Raw genomic sequence first — 16,506 nt, 5'->3', positions numbered from 1 at the left:
GTGATCATTTTGGAGTCTAATTCCGGTGTGAGGGCCACCTTATCTGGGATCTCTGGGCGTGGACAATCTGCCCCGAGTCTTGCTCAGACTTCTTTGTCCAATGGCTTACGTAGCCTGTCTTTAATGTAGTCTGTCGTCCTAGAAGATGGTTCCCAATATGAAGACCTGGGGTGCACTAAGTCCTCTGGAGCAAACATCCCTTTTGAGGAAAGGGAATCTTTGGCTGGCTTATTAGGGATGGGGACTGCCGCAATCCCTGAGGTTGAGGGTTGTGACCCTATTGTCTGCGCATCTTCGTCCGAAGAAACTGGAGATTGACTGTGACGGTCATATTCCTCTGGGTCAGAGCCCAGATAACATCTCTCTGGGTTAAAGGGTCCGAAGTCCCTGTTTTCTTCCTCGTGGTAAGAGGGTTTGTCACCGGAAGGGAGTTCCTTCCTATTCAAAAAGGCCTTTTTCAGCCTGGAGAAGGCGTCTGATAGGGCAGCAGTGGCTGGTACTGGCTGGCTCTGGGGGGGGGGGGGGGGGTCGTAGAGTCTTTACTCAGGCGAGCCGGTATACATCCCCCATCTAAAAGGTACCTTCTATTTTGTGTCTTTTTTCTTGGTAGGGATTTTTCTTGTAAATGCTCCTCCATGTTATTTAGGCGTTGCTGTATAGGCAGGAGCATTTCTGACACCGCTTTCTTGATGCTGGTCTCCACCGTGGAACCCAGCACTTTTTCCAGGCTGGAAGCCATAGCCACTTCATCAATATCCAAAGTATCTTCCTCGTATCCAGACCAATCCTGGCCCTCCAGAGGGAAGTACTGAGCTGCCATGTTGTTAGCACCTTTATATTACCCTACTTCTTTTTTTTAAAATTCGTTGTGAAATGCAACGGAAAAGCGATCGCGGGCGCCAGAAAGCGGAGGAATGGACCTGCAGCAGCAGGTGCTCCCTCTGGTGACCGCGTGTGGAATCGCGGTCACACTGAGATTAAACCGCTGCTTCCCGAGGCCCGGCGACGCAGTGAAGACAGGCCCTCGCAAATAAAGAAAACGCAGCTTGTAAAAGCCTAATGAGGCATAAACACCTCGCGCAGTACTCTCCGACGCCAGCAGGAAGCAGCTGGCGTCGAAGATAATTCCAGCCACGCTCGACTGACGCGAGCCCGTCAGACTGTAAGGAATTAACCCTTTAAATAACGCGCGATGAACGCAGCGCGTGTAAACATAAAATTCAGTACAATCAAGGTAAATTCAATACGTATAAGGGAAACAACATAATCTAGAATATGAGGCACTTATCTCTTGCTGTGAGCACCAAAGAAAGAGGAAGTGTCATCATATCCTGGACTGTTTATGGAAGGATATGCTTATCTCATTGGAGGATTTAGTCACATGTTGGTGACATCACGTTGGACTTTCCTCAGGCTTCCTGGGAAATGGAGTTTTGTGTGTTTCAGGACTGTTAAAGACATTTGACATGATTACCTGTTTATGTTTTCAGTTACATATTTTCCAAGCACTAAAGAAAATATTTTTGCTGCTGAGCCTTTCTTAATTAAATAAAAGAAAGAAGCATAATGGGAGCCTCCGGTCTTGACATAGAATTTGGGCTTATTAGACCTTTAGAGGACGATCCACTCAGAGGCCAGAGACTGCTCATTCCACTCTTCGGTCCACAATATGAGGTCCTGTATCGATTATATTTTGGTAGGACACGAGTTGGTGCATGCCACAACGGAAAGCGCCCTACTTCCTAGAACCGTCGGATCATTGCCCGCTGTTGTGGACATTTCAGTTAATCGACCACGTTGGCGTTTCAGAGCACTGGGACGGTATTTCAGGGATGAGGGGGAATAGAAATGTTGGATCTGGATGGTAACAATCTTACAAGTGGTCTTTTCAAATAGTGCCGGCACCCACGCCTGAACAGCTGGAGGTTCTTTATAGACTTCTGGGGGCTGAATGAGATCTCCAGGTTTGATGCCAACCCAATTCAGAGGTTAGATAAACTGGTGGAGACCCTTGAAGGGGAGTAATAGATTTCCACTCAGGTGCCCTTGGATGAAGCAGTAAAATGAAAGCTTTCTCCACACCTAAAGGCATCCTTCACTTTATAATCCTCCCATTTGGCCTTCATGGGGCTTATGCTACCCTTTAGCTGTTGGACTGCATCCTGATCTCATGTGAAGGTTCGCTAGAGTCTACCTTGACAATTTAGTCATATACAGCCGCTCACGTGAAGACCACAACGCATCTGACTACAATCTGTTATTAACTAAGGAAAGTTACAGCCACTCCAAAAAACTCACTTGGCCGACTCATCATTGAAGCACCTTGGTTTCCAAGTAGGACATTTGCAGCGCTACCCACCATCAACAGGTCACAACCCCTCACTAATGAAAGAGACATTCAGGCATTCCTGGGCCTTGTGAGAAAGAACTCCAGTAATATCCCCCATTTCTCAGAACGCCCTCAACCGACAAGCTGACTAAGGACCATGCCAAACCAGTCCAATGGGATCATGGAGCACAACTGGCCTTCGAAAAACTCAACACCTCTGTAAAAGGGCTGTCTTAGTCAAGCCCAACTTTGCCAAGGAGTTGGTTACAGACAGGCGCCTACCCATGTGGGATTGAGAGCAGTTGTCTCAGACCCAGGATGGGGAAGAGATTCTGTTTTTTTCATAAGTTAACTCTTTCATAGGGCTAATAATTATTTATGGTGGAATTTGAGTTCCTTGCAATGAAATGGGCAATACATAGTTTAATACTACCTGACAGGCTGAAAATTCAAGTTCATAATTGACCATGCTCAACTGGTATCAATGGCCCGGGAAGCAAGACCCCAACGTTTGCATTTTACAATAGTTCCTGGCTCTAAAGCCATATTCTTTCAATATAGAACACCAAACTGTCAAAACAGACTCTTTCCTGTGTGACGGCAGATTGTTTAGTAAATAAAGACCATAAAGACCATGTTGGGAGGCTAGGATGAATGTGGATTCTTTTGAAGCTGGACTATTATTATTATATATATCCCTATGACATCACGTCACCCATATGTCCCTTTTCTTTTTCTAGAAGACCTATTAGACGATACCCTCCCTAGATTGGCTGTGGACAATGCTTGCTTGGACTATGGACTTCTTTACATATCAGCAAAATGGATGGAGAAATGCAGACCCAGGACCAGTTGGAGGTTACCGGAGCAAGGTCACAGACTTTTGCTCAGCTGTAAAAACCAGCATAAACTGGATGAGACAATGGGTCATTTATGGGAACCACACGTTAGTGGAGGACGAGGATCAGAGGCCCTCGGGTGAGGTGAGAAGTGACCTTGGAAAGATGGGTTATTACCCTCTTCCCTATCTGCTTAATCAAAGGACATCACCATGTGTCACGTCCAGATATGGACAATGAAGGACTATTAAGACCAATGTATATGGGTAATGTTTTGGTGGGAGGCAGGACAAGTATGCTGGAAGACCTAGTCGTAGCATTCTCAAATCCTCTCCAGTCAGGTCACCAGTTACCTATAAAGGTGAAGAAGGGTCTGGAGGCCAGAGCAGGTCAGTTAGGTGGGGCCCGGTCAGACGCACAGGCATTTCTAAATCGACTTGCAAGGCAACAAATAAGTCTCCTCGGTTTGTCATCACCCAAAATTGATATGTGCGCCTGGTTTCTCTGACAGTTGCCGACTAGGATGCGAACATGTATCGCAACACAAGCTCACCACCTAGCTTACGGCGGCTCCTGGGACATACGAAGATTGTCCAGAATATTAGAAAAAACGATAAATGGAACGACCAACATATTGTATATTATGACCCTAGAAGAACAGGCAGTCAGATTAATGACACTTCAAAATAGAATGGTTCTTGATATAATTTTGGCCAAAATTGTGGTGTCAGCATGCTGTGTATTTGTAAGTGACTCCTCCCCTACGATTTTCAAGGCAATCAAGAAATTGCACACTCTGAGTTCTGACATTCATACTCTGACAGGCGGTTGGGAGCCGAATATAAGTTCCTGGTTTTGGGAATTACTGCACTCATGGGGATGGAAACTAATTGCAATTCTAGTAACATTACTTGGAATTTTCATGACATGTTGTTGCAGACACTGCCTGCCAATCATATGCTCTGAAATAACAAATGAATGTGTACACATGGTAACAGAAACAAGAGCTCCCACATTGGATACAAATAAAGACAACGAAATAGAAAGAAAGTTCATGTCAATTAATATTGACGACGATTACAGTAGCATGCATAGCTCGGAGCTAGATACGTGGTCAGGCGAAGATGCGATGTACAGATGATGCTTTTGGCTTATGGCCAAAAGGAGGGTAAGTATAGAAAATGCCCTACCAAAGCATAGAAGGTATATTATGTTGGCCGAAAACCAATCGCATCATATGTCCTACATCGCCAATAGGGAATAGTCAGCATAACCAGAGGGCGTCCATTTTGCACTATAACATTCGCCATTTGCTTTTGCTTCCTTTCTGTTAAACGCTTTGCAAAATGTATTTTATTTCGGAGGCTCATGCACGAAGCAAGGCCACAGTATTACAGGTTGAGAGACCGGCCCAAACAGAAATGCCAAACAGTACAGAAAAACATTGTTTTCCTCCATCACAAGTCCTTGAAGGCGAGCAGAAAGGCATTTAATCAGCGGCCGAGGTGCCGGCCCGTCTCGCATAAGCTGTAAAAACAGGCCGTTAAAGCATGAATTATACTTTCCTAGCTGCCCCCTTTGGGGCTCTCCTTAAATCAGGCTGACCCTTAGTGCACAAGTAGAAACTAGTAGATAACACGCTTTGGAATGTGTCTCTCCTACGAACACAGTATCCTCGCTGAACAAGTGCCTTGTGTTCCTCATAACAAAGAACTATGTCTGCATACTGCAAATTGCAACTGTTGCTAAAACAAATATAGATTGGGTAAGAAATGTGTCATATTTGTCATAATTGTCAATCAGCGAACCCTAGCTGAAGATACATTATGGGCCGTTTTGATGTGTCACAAAGAGATTGTATGATTGTCTTTTCATATATATGAGACTGTTGTAAAATGTTCGCTCTCTTGCGTCGGCCGACTGAGAATATATCTGCTTTGCAATAAACCCTAGTACTTGGAAATCGAACCTTGTGTCTGTCGTATCACTAGTGTATGGTGATTATGCCTTGTTTTCATATGCAAAGGGTCTTCAGGGCCTAGCACGTTCGTTCAGATAACTGAACTGTAGCCAACAGGCGATGTGTGCGCTGCTTATACTGATGACATCAAACGGAGGCCCTCGAGGGACATCAACTAGACGACATGGCACATAGAGAACTATGTCTAAAAAAAAAAATCCGAAGCAGCTGAAGACGGAGAGAGAATTATCATTAGGTGAGGAATATGTGGGAGGACACAATCCATTCGAAAGGATTTTCTGCATTTCAGGTAAAGGCATCGATGGCTTGGAAGGCTTCGAGCCAGATGCCCGTGGAATCGCTGATGTCTTTGATTACGATCGTTGATGTCGATGCACCGGTGGCCTCAATGGTGCCGCTGGCATCAGTGGTGTCGATGGGGTTGGCGACCTTGCCTTGTCTTTTGACTTATGGCTCAAAGAATTCCTCCATTTCATCGTGACGAGGCCTCGACATCTCTCGATGGTAATCTGGCCTTCGTCCTGGGCTCAAGGATGTGCAGGATTTGGCATGAGCCCTTTCCTTACCGCCTTCAGAAGGCACGGTAGGCGCATGGCCTACTTGCTTTGAGGGTTTCTGGCACTCAAAAATGTTAAGCATTTCGTGCCTGAATGATTCACATTTAGCCGAAGCGGAGAGCATAGTGAGACCTCTGTAGGATTAGTGATGCCGTTTCTTTGACTTCCTTGATGACGAGCAGTGGGAGCCACTCCATGACTAGACCTTTTTTTTTTTTTTTCCATCTAGGAGAGTCGCCTCTTGCTTCAACGGAAGAAAGCGTTTTCGAAGGGGTAGTCGAAGTGAATTTCTAATGGAGCCTACCTACCGCCAATTTCCCCTGACGCACCTTCAGAGCTTTTCTGGTCATCGACTGACACTTTGAACAGGCAATGGTCTTGTGCTCCACACCGAGACACCACAAGCATACTCACTGTGGATCCGTCAGCAACAAATTGGCATCGAAGTCTTAGCACTTTTTAAACCCGGTCTCCGAAGACACATTTTCTGATATTTCGCGAAATAATTTCTGAAGTGCGCTGTAGTTCACGAAGCGTAAGCTTACTTGGAAAAAAGGAACTGAAGTCAACGGGAGCTGCATGTGCTATATATGCTTTCAATCTCATAACTAAAAGAGAGGTCTGGGTATGTTTAACAACCGTAGAAACACGCCCCCAGGACAACATACAATTTTAAACCAAAGTGTTCCTATGGTTCTTTGTCACTCCCATAAAGGGTACTTCCACTGGTCTTCCAAAAAGCCTAAAAACACTAATACATACATTTTCAATTATTTTATTAAATTTGCTTTATAAATTTCAATACAATGGATTCTCGTCACACATATTATACAAATAAGATGGATATTTCCAAAACACAGGGCACAAGAAATTGAATTACACTAAAAATCCCGTGTACATCACACTTAATACTAACACATCCATTCAATTTATGCAATTCATCAACTACTACTCAATCACCCAACAGGTTTAATTCCTTCCATTAAAAAAATATATATTAGGAAATTCTTCAGGGGAGCAAAGTGTTACAACCACCATATCCTATTATACAAAGTTTATTGCTTTCATCACATAATATCCTGTATTTTCTTCTCCAAGCGCTTTCTGGAATGAGCCAAATTTGCAACACTTCCTATGTCTTCTTTTTTTCGCGTGTGTAGGCCCGGCTGAGGGTAACCTATGGGAGTGACAATTACAGAGGGTCTAAGAAACTCAGTTTCAAATTTAATTTTAAACATGGGCAGATTATTATAATCCAACATTGGGCACTGGTGTGCTGGGGCAACAAATTCCCTATCTTACTGTTAGAAGAACAATTGTGCGTGAACTACTCACCCTACGTCAAGTGTTTCTAGCTGTAGTCCAGGCACACGCCTGCTTCCACTCTATTGGCTTCACCGATAAAATGTACAGCAACTCAACCTGCCCATGCTAGGTCGGTAGTGTTCTTTAATTTGTTCTTCCAAAAATGTGCGCTAATGCAGTCTGGAAACAAGTTATACAACACTGTATCACTACCATGATTTCGCACTCCAAGACATCCGCTTGTGTTACAAACTAATTGATGCAGTAAACCTCCTGATTTCAATTGTTCATTATTTCATAACTAACACTCCTAAACAACTGCTTATCACCCGCTTTTACTTATAAAAGGAATCCTGTGTCTTTCTATTGGCTCCTCTGCTGTGAGAAACCGCCGGAGCACGTCTCATTCAGTCTCATTTCTACAAGGTAACCCTTTCCTGACCAGTCTCAATTACACACTGTTCCCATTTCCTATGTGTGCGCACCGTATGATGCGTGCAGTTGCTGTGCACCGGATAAACACAGTGAGAGCCTAGGCCGCACACCATCGGGATGTTTTTTACTCTTCCGTTATTGTGTTCAGTCTTAAACGCCACACAATTATCCGAAGGTCTAGTCATACACTGCCGTGCTTAGCGTAGAACGTATCTCATTCGCCTAAACGTACGGGGATTTACAAAGCACATGTTGCAAATGCGATTATTGGAGTCCGTGCCTCTCTGTATATTACTACTCGAACATACGGATGACCATGCTTTTTTCCACGCGAGTCCTTCTGGGTCAGTTTCTCCGATGGCACGGATGTGGTCTCATCTCCATGGTAATCACTGAACCTTGATTTCAACACAGTCACTCCTATGGCTCATTATTATGGGAGTCAGTGAATTTTACCATAACAGCACAATCCATCCCTATTTATTCGAGATTTTATGTGGATGAACCCTTCTACCATCTACAAATTCGGATATGCTTTTTCATCTATCATCAAACTCAATGTTTTCACTAAGGCAATCTCTTGGTGCAATATTACGTCACCATGTGCCCTCTTTACTCTGGCATTTACACTATATACTTGTATTCATTCATTCATTACCATTCTTCAGCCCGTTCATCCAGGCCTAGAGTTGCACTTTTTGTTAAAAGAAATCAGTTTGTTCTCCTTTTCTATAAGTTTCCTTTTGTCTAGATTCCTGTCACTCCCAGGTTTCACCTGGTATAGAATGGTCCATCTGATGTCATCTTCCTGATGTATATTTTCAAATGATTTTGATTTTTCGCTCCGTCTTACCTATGTACAATCTGTCACAAGGGCATTGGATCACGTGCACTACCATTGCAGAGTTACAATTTGTAAAGGTGTTCTGGTTCCAAAGTTTCAACAAACCTATATCTGCTGTTGTACCCCTCTGTGTCTGCGTACAGCACACACAGTTACCGCAGGGTGTGTGTCCCACAGTCTTAGCAAGGCCCCAAGTCTCCGATTTTTGCCTTGATGCTCGCCCTGCTATGTTATTTCGAGTCACTTGGTCCTTGATATTCTTCTTTTGAAGGCAATCAATGGCCTCTCCAATGGGCATTAACCTTGTTCTAACACATTCCAGTTTCTATGGATAATTTTCTGGAACTTCTTAGAGAAATGACTAAAAGTATTCATAATAAATACTAGTTTTTCTTTATTGTCTTCATCTGTTCTATTTTGTTCCAGCAGGGCTTCACGATTACTGTTCTTAGTTTGTTTCATTGCCCTTGTGGTTGGTTAGGTGGACATCCCCTCAAATGGATTTTTTTCCTCAATTTTTTCACTTCTTGCTTATAGTCCTGCCGATTAAAGCCGTTTCTTTTTAATCGAAGGAACTGGTCCAGGGGTACATTATCACCTGTTTTGGATGGAAGCTGCTATAAATGTAGTAGGGAATTCTTATCGGGTTGTTTGTGGAAAGGTTTCACCATCAACCTTTTGTTTTCAATATCAGCTGAGATAGTTGGATATAGATAATTGATGGTATTACAATGTATTGTATGCGTGAATTTAAATGGACGTCCAACCAATTGACCCCATTCAAAGAAGTCATCGCTTCCAATTCGCCCTATATGCCTTCAATGACATCAGCCTCGAGGGACATAGAGTCGACTGCATCGAAGCACACCGCCGTCTGCCAGAAAAAAATTGTGAAGCAGGTGAAGCTAGATATTGGAGATATCAAAGATGAGGAATACATGGGAAGACAATCCATTCGAAGTATTAAAATGGTCAACCATGTGAAGGCACTCATGAAGGAAAGATGAAGCAGGGCGAAGGTGACCCCCCCACCCCCAACAGTGGGTGAGCGGGGGACAACAAACGGAGCGGAAAAGTGCTAGCAAAGAAGGTGCACTGATCGGGGGGGGGCTTCTGTATAAGTATGGCAGCATGGCAGAATCAGGCCAGCGTAAAAAGTACTGCAGTGGCAGTTTCAGAACAAACGCGACAGATTGCAGTCATTCAGGGGGGGGGATAAATAAGAGTGGAAAGGAAGGCTGGAGCAGTGAGGGAGTAAAAGGCACATGAGAAAGGAGGGAAAGGAGAGAGGAAAGCAAAACATGACTCTGACCCAGCAGGGAAGAGAGCAGACTGAACTACTAAACAAGTCCAGAGAGAACCAGAGAACCAGAGAGAACCAGCGGGGGAATCTTGAAGGGGTTGGAAATGGACCGCATCCACTGAAGAACGTTGCCAAGCAACTTTCTAAAACAAGTCCTGGTTATTTATAGCCAAGTCCAATACCTAAATTGGCTAGTCCTTTGTGAATGTTCCTACGACGAGTCTAAACTGAGGGTCACCTTGGAATGACCATACAAAAATACCCTAATCAGAACAGAATGGAGCCTTTGTCCCCTTGATCCCCTTCACTGCTTTTCTGCCCACTCTCTATTTGGGCCAGATCTTGCAGTCTCATCATCAGTCCCCTTCTCATTTGTATCACTTGATTCCGAGCCTTGAGCAGTCTGTTGAATGTCAACTTTGACAACTATTACTGCAAATATAAATAGAAATACCAAAGAACACATACATTTAATAGCTGTATCAGTAAGTAGATCAAGTTACAGAAAAGATTCTTACAGGAATGTACTACTGATTCATAGAAGACAATCTACAGTAATGAAAATATGATATCATAATGTACTTGTGAAACATTTATACAGCGAGGTAGTAGCCTGATCCCAGCTGGCTGTGAAGGCAATCTGTGACAAATGGAAATAGGTGAGAAAGATAGCTGGGGACAAAGTGAGGCTCATATCGCGTGAACAGTGTACTGCCGTTTGGATGAAATTTCTAATGTTGATAACAGCTACTAAAGAGATGCATAGAGCCAAGTACAGTATATTCATTCAAAAATGTAACTTACGCTGGTCCATAGTTGCACACAAGTAACATCATATTTCTACTCGACTGGTTCTTAACTCTCCTACATAATGTAGCAGCACATCCAATTTTGTAACTAGTAGCCCAAACAACCTAGAAAAAACATTTGTTTGGTTTAAATCTCAAATAACATTGTGCTACACCTGAAAATGGTTTTTGACCTCCATATGTATTCCACAAACATGCATTTGTATTGGAACGGTTACTCATTGTAGCGACTACTGTGGTCCTAGTCCAGAGTCCCATTTCCTCCACCCTTATGGGTAATATGTCCTATGGGTAATATGTCCTATGGAGGAAAAGAACAGAGCGTGATGATGTTCGGCACATTAAAATAAAAAAGGCACAGTATCACTGCACACACCCTCCCTGCTTGGTTCCCCTCCCAGCACATGCGTGCCTCCAACAGTCAGTCCTTTTGGTAGCACTCAGTCATGCCACAACAAGGCAAGGGGGACGATGGGTGGGCTGTAAGGAGGAAAAGGGACTATGACTAGGAATACAGTCATCACTATGCTCTTTGTCCTATCCCTTTCCTCAACGTTCATGGAGGATTACAAAGCACTACAAACCCCTCTAAGATGTATTCATGCATCGCATATACATAGAATTAGTAGGTACTTACTGAAATGAGCCTCCAACCTCAAATCGGTATCCAAGCAACAGTGCTTCCAGCAGGCATGATGAATCACCAAATTGGCTATCTTGCAAATGTCCTCTAGAGGAGCATGACCAGTAACACCACAGAGGCTGCCTTTGTTCTCATAATATGAGAATGTAGACCAAAGAAGTTACTTATCCCTGGTAACCTTTCGATTGGATGTTCCTCCCACGTATTCTTCATTTTATGATAATTATATCTCCAGCTACAGCTGCTTCAGATATTCTTCTCTACAGGGGGCGCTGTGCGCCGGCTCATCGAGTCGATGTCCCTCGACTGTCGACGTCATCATCAGTATAAGTAGCGCAAGCAGCGCCTGTTGGCTTCAATTGTTTTTCCCCCTCCTGTAGAGGGGTTACCAGGCGTACCATAGACTGTAGGATCACAGAAAGCGTATAGTGTAAGAACACAAGATTGTACGGCGCGGTAGGCTGGGAGGGGTGATAAGGAATACGTAGGAGTAGCATCCAATCGAACAAAGGTTACCAAGGGTAAGTAACTTGTTCTTCGAATGGATTGTGTCCTTCCTCGCATTCCTCATCTTATGATAGACTCCCAAAGCAGTAATAATTTGGTGGGAGTGCAAATTTACATTTTTGTTCTATTCATGTACTGAGGAAGGACTGCTTTTGCAAATTGTCCTCCCTGATTGGAAGATGAATCCAGATAATGTCTCACGAACGTTTGGGAAGGCAACCAAGTGGCAGCTGAACAAATGTCTTTGATTGGGACACCTCTTTGAAGAGCAGCAGAGTTTGCCATTCCGCCTGTGGAATGTGCCCTTAGGCCTTCTGGCGGGTCCTTGCCCGCTAATCTGTAGCATTCACCGATAGTCACGATGATCCATCTGAATATGGTTGGTTTGGTAAGTGCTATACCCAATTTTGGGCCAGTATAGCCAAGGAATAATTGGTTATTTTGGCAAAATGTAGCCATTATGTATGTACAATATGTAAAAACAGAGCCCTTTTTGGGTCCAGTCTATGTAATCTTTCCTCCTCCTTCCCCAGGTGGAGAGGTGGATAGAAAGTTGGTAAAGTCATTTTTTCCGACAAGTGGAAGTCAGATACTACCTTCGGTAAGAAAGAAGGTTTCACCTTGAGAATAACTCTTTATGGAAAACTGTACGAGGAGGCTTGCATGACAAGGCCTGCAACTCGCTTACCCTGCGGGCTGACATTATTGCAATAAGCAAAACAGTTTTAAATGTCAAAAGTCTAAATGGGCATGAGTGTAGAGGCTCAAAAGGAATGCATGTTAAAAATCTTATCACCGGATTGAGATCCCATACAGGGACATTGAATGGAACTACATTTGTAAGGCCTTTTAGGAATTGTACAATCAGAGGGATCTTAAAATATGAATCCTCCTCTGCGCTTGAAAATAGACAGCTCTGCTAGGTAGCCTTTAATTGTTCCAATCTGGAGCCCCAGGTTTGTAAAATGTAACAAAAAGGAAAGCACCACAGGTGTGTTACAAAGAAAGGGATCCACATTCTTATCCCTGCACCAGCTGCTGAACTGGTTGTTGGCCTTCTGGCCGAAAGCAAATTCTCCATTACGTCACCCAGAAGGTCCCAATCCTTATATCACAGCCTTTCAGAAACCAGGCGTGAAGGATGAGTGCCTTGACCTCTGGATGGAGAACTTGATCTTATTTTTTTTATTCGAGAGATAATCCTCTTTGTTGAAGACGTATTGGAACACAGATGGAGGGACATCACGTCCTCCTGACCCAATCCGGAGCAATTTAGATCATGGACTGCCCGAACTTTCTCAACCTCCTGATAACGCGAGGAATGCCTATGGGCTGGTGGAAATGCGCACAGGAGTGGAAACTCCCAGTCTACCAGGAACACGTTCCAGAGAGCTCCTCTTGGAGGAAATTCCCTGGAGCAAAACAGTTTGCACTTCCGGTTGACACTGGTCGCAAACAGATCCACTTGAGCGGTTCCCCCAAAGGGTGAAGATCTCATGAAGGACTTCCTGAGCTTGTTCCCACTCATGGGAGACTGTGCTCTGCCTGCTCAGAACATCCACAGCCATGTTCTCTCCGGCTAGATTAACTGCCTACAGGGAGATTCCTTCTTGAATTGCCCAGAACCAGCACTACATTGCCTCTCTGCACAGTGGTAGTGACCCTACACCACCTCTCTTGTTGAGGTAGTACATGGCCACTGTGTTGTCCATCATTATCAGGACATTCTTTCCCCGTACAGAGGGCTAGTCAGATTGCCCTCAGCTCCAAAAGGTTGATGTGTAGTTTGGACTCCGATGGAGACCAATGACCGATGAGTCACCCTGTGAGTGAGGCATCCGTCACTACCGTTATCTCCGGCCATGGTTGCCAAAAAGATTCTCCCTTGAGAATGTTGTCCTTGCAAGCCACCACTGAAGATCCAGAGTGTCCCTGGACTGACATTCTGCCTGAAAACTGGGACCATTGAGTCCTGAGACCCGATTGGAGGGATCTCATTCTCAGGCAAGTCTCTGGCACCAGGAAAATGCAGGATGCCATGAGACCGAGCAACCTCAGAAAATCGAAGGCCGGAAGATGCTGGGCATTCTGGAATTTGGTAACCATCTGCAGAATGTGTTGAGCTCTCAACTCTGGTGGCAAAGCTTTCCCGAGGAAGCATCAAGGCCTGCTCCAAGGAATTGGGAGTCTTTCAGATGGCATCATGTGGGGCCTTGTAACTGAGGGAGAAGCCCAGTCTATGGAGCGAGTAGCAGGGATGTTCCTGGGCTTGCTCGGGTGAATAAATCCTGATCAGACAATCGTCCAGTTAGGAGTAGACGTGAATCCCCACTCTCCTGATACTCGCTGCCACCAACGCCATCAACTTGGTGAAAACCGCCGGGGCGGAGGGCAGCCCAAATGGCAGAACTCCAAACTGATAATGAGAACCACCAACTCCAAACCTCAGGTACTTTCTATGCTTGAGATGGATAGGCGCATGAAAGTAAGCATCCTGAAGGTCCGACGACACCATCTAGTCCTTGTGTTGGAGAGCATGAAGGATTTGGAAAAGGGTAACCATCTTGAACTTGTCCTTCCTGAGAAACTTATTCAATTTTCTTTAAAAAATTCCAAGATGGGTTTCAATCCTCCTTCGTATTTGGGGATCAGAAAGTAAGGGGAATAGCAACCCTTGTTCCTTTCCGCTATATGTACATGTTCTATTGCACCTTTCTCTAGCAGGGTCACAATTTACTGCACAAGGAGCGGATCAGGAATTTTGAAAGAGTTGTTCCCCGGGGGATGATCCTGAGGCTTTTGGAAAGGAAGGCAGTAACCTTGGACCACACATTGAAGTGCCCAGGCATCTGAAGTAATGCTTCGCCATTCGTTCAGATGCTGAGTAAGTCTGCCTCCCCCTGGGGTCTTGCGAGTTAAGGCCTCAAAGTGGTTTCGATGCAGCTGAAGCAACGGCTGAGGGTACAGTTGGCGCTGCCTGGGTTGGCTTAGAACCTCTCCCTCGTCCACCACGCAGGAATCTTCTCTGACCCCTTTGGCCTGCTTTTCGTCTTCCAATTGAGGAATAGAATCGAAAGTACATACCCCTCCAAGAAGATGAGCCAGAGAAGGGGTGTTTAGGCTGTCTAATGGCAGCACTAAGGGATTTAGCCACCGCTATCGAGGTCTGCAGCTTTTCCAAACTCTTATCCACCTTGCTGCCAAACATCCCCAAGCTGTCAAAGGACATGTTGAGTAGTCTAGCTTACACATCTGGTGCAAGCCCGGACTTCAATCATGCAAATCTGTGCAACACTGTGCTAGCTGCCATGGGTCTGCTGATGCTGTCTGTAGTATCCAGACCTGCCTGGAGACATTCACACATTGCCTCCTTGCCATCCTTGATGATTGCCAGAAAGCCGCCCTTCCGGGATATGATATGGTATGATATGGCATTGGTAACGCGCCTATACACAAGATGTGGTCAGCCGCCAAAGCAACGCAGTCCCACAGGGTAAAATAAATCTTGACAAAGTACAAGTCACATTTGTTGAACGTAATGCCATACTGCCAGCCATAAAAACCTTTTTCACCCAGACATCCACTCTCTTATCATCCCTATCAGGAGGGAGGGATGGATGGGTATGCCAACTGCTTGGTAGATGTAGCAGCCTTCGCCACCAAACTTTCTGGTTCTGGGTGTTTAGTCACTCCTGGGTGGTCTGTATTTTTTGGCAAAAATGTTTATTTACTGCAGCTGCAGTTTCTGGGGTCTCCCAATTTGCAGAGACCCTTTACTGTACTGCAGTGCAGAAAAGTAATATTGGATCTTTCTGGGGACCCTGGTCCAAGATGTCTGTCATATCATCTTGTTCAAAAGAAGGAGTAGGCCTGCTCCAGCCTAAAAACTGTATCACAATACTCGTTAGTTTTCTATATCAGGAATCAGCATGCTCAGTTGGGTCTGGTTTGCCAAACTAACTCAGCAGAGTTATCTAACCCACTGGCTGACTGAAGGTTGTCATAAATCCCTTAATCTGGACTCTGAGATTAACTCTTCTGGCATATTAGGGGTGGTGAATACTAGCCCAAAAGGTTGTGCGTCATCAGAAGGATGATCTTCCTCTAGATGGCCGATAGACTTTTTAAAGTCTTTTTTAGGTAAAGGTTCCAAAATCTTCTCCTGTACCACCACTGGCTTTGACAATTTTGAAGTAATTGTCGACAATGGCCTCGAAGTCGGCATCGCTTTAGTCGGCGTCAACGGCTGTGAGAGTCAGCGAAGGCGTTGACGATTTCTTACACTTCTTCAGCGGAACCCTCGATGGGCTAGGTTCATGACTCAAAGCCCTCGATTTCTCACTGCTTCAAGAGCTTTCTCGATGCAGCACCGGCTTAAGGCTCGGTTTCGTAGATTTTGTCTTCGACTGCCACTTGTCTTTTTTGCAGATCGACAGGGGCATGGCCTTTCCGATTGCCCTTCTTGCAAGTCGAGGCCTAATTCTCAAAGATTTTAAGCATCATCGTACGAAACAAATCCCACATTGCAGGGGAGTCCGATTTTGTTGGACTCTTGATTACCCCAGCCGAGAAATAATTGGTGACCTATGACGCTGTTTGTTGGCCTTCTTTGAAGATGAATGGCCTGATTGACTTCTCAATCTAGACTCTGATAGTTCACGTTGAGGAAACCCTCACTTCAAAAGGTAAACTCCCCACCGCCAATTTAACTTCACGCTGCCCGAGAGCCTTTTAATGTCATCACCTGACAGGAGCCGCAGTCGGAGGTATAATGCCCAGAACAAAAGGCACCACAGACATGCGCGGTGGGGGTCGGGGTTCCACACCTACGAGCCACAGTCTTGCCACTTCTTGAAGCCAGACTTAGGCGTCGATGGTGCAGATGATAAAGACATTTTCTCAACAAAAATAACTAGTATTTTCAACAGAAGAACCGAAGCGCACCGTAATTCTC

The 16,506-nt window shown here is 44.8% G+C and overlaps 1 protein-coding gene across 3 annotated transcripts in view; it reads right to left on the bottom strand.

Moving 5' to 3' along the window:
- LOC138551732 (glioma pathogenesis-related protein 1-like) overlaps positions 1–16,506 on the bottom strand; it is a 446,524-nt gene that overhangs the window by 338,440 nt on the left and 91,578 nt on the right. For all 3 annotated transcript variants that reach the window (XM_069642503.1, XM_069642502.1, XM_069642501.1), the window contains exon 3: positions 10,398–10,507. In XM_069642503.1, the coding sequence (XP_069498604.1) occupies positions 10,398–10,507 (110 nt within the window). The remainder of the gene's footprint in view (positions 1–10,397; positions 10,508–16,506) is intronic.

This window comes from Ambystoma mexicanum, chromosome 1q (assembly GCF_040938575.1).
Source record: "Ambystoma mexicanum isolate Mex_15411 chromosome 1q, UKY_AmexF1_1, whole genome shotgun sequence".
In the NCBI taxonomy this organism is placed as follows: Eukaryota; Metazoa; Chordata; class Amphibia; order Caudata; family Ambystomatidae; genus Ambystoma; species Ambystoma mexicanum.
Note: the sequence above shows the minus strand (reverse complement) of the source record. Positions and strands in the feature narration are given on the sequence as shown.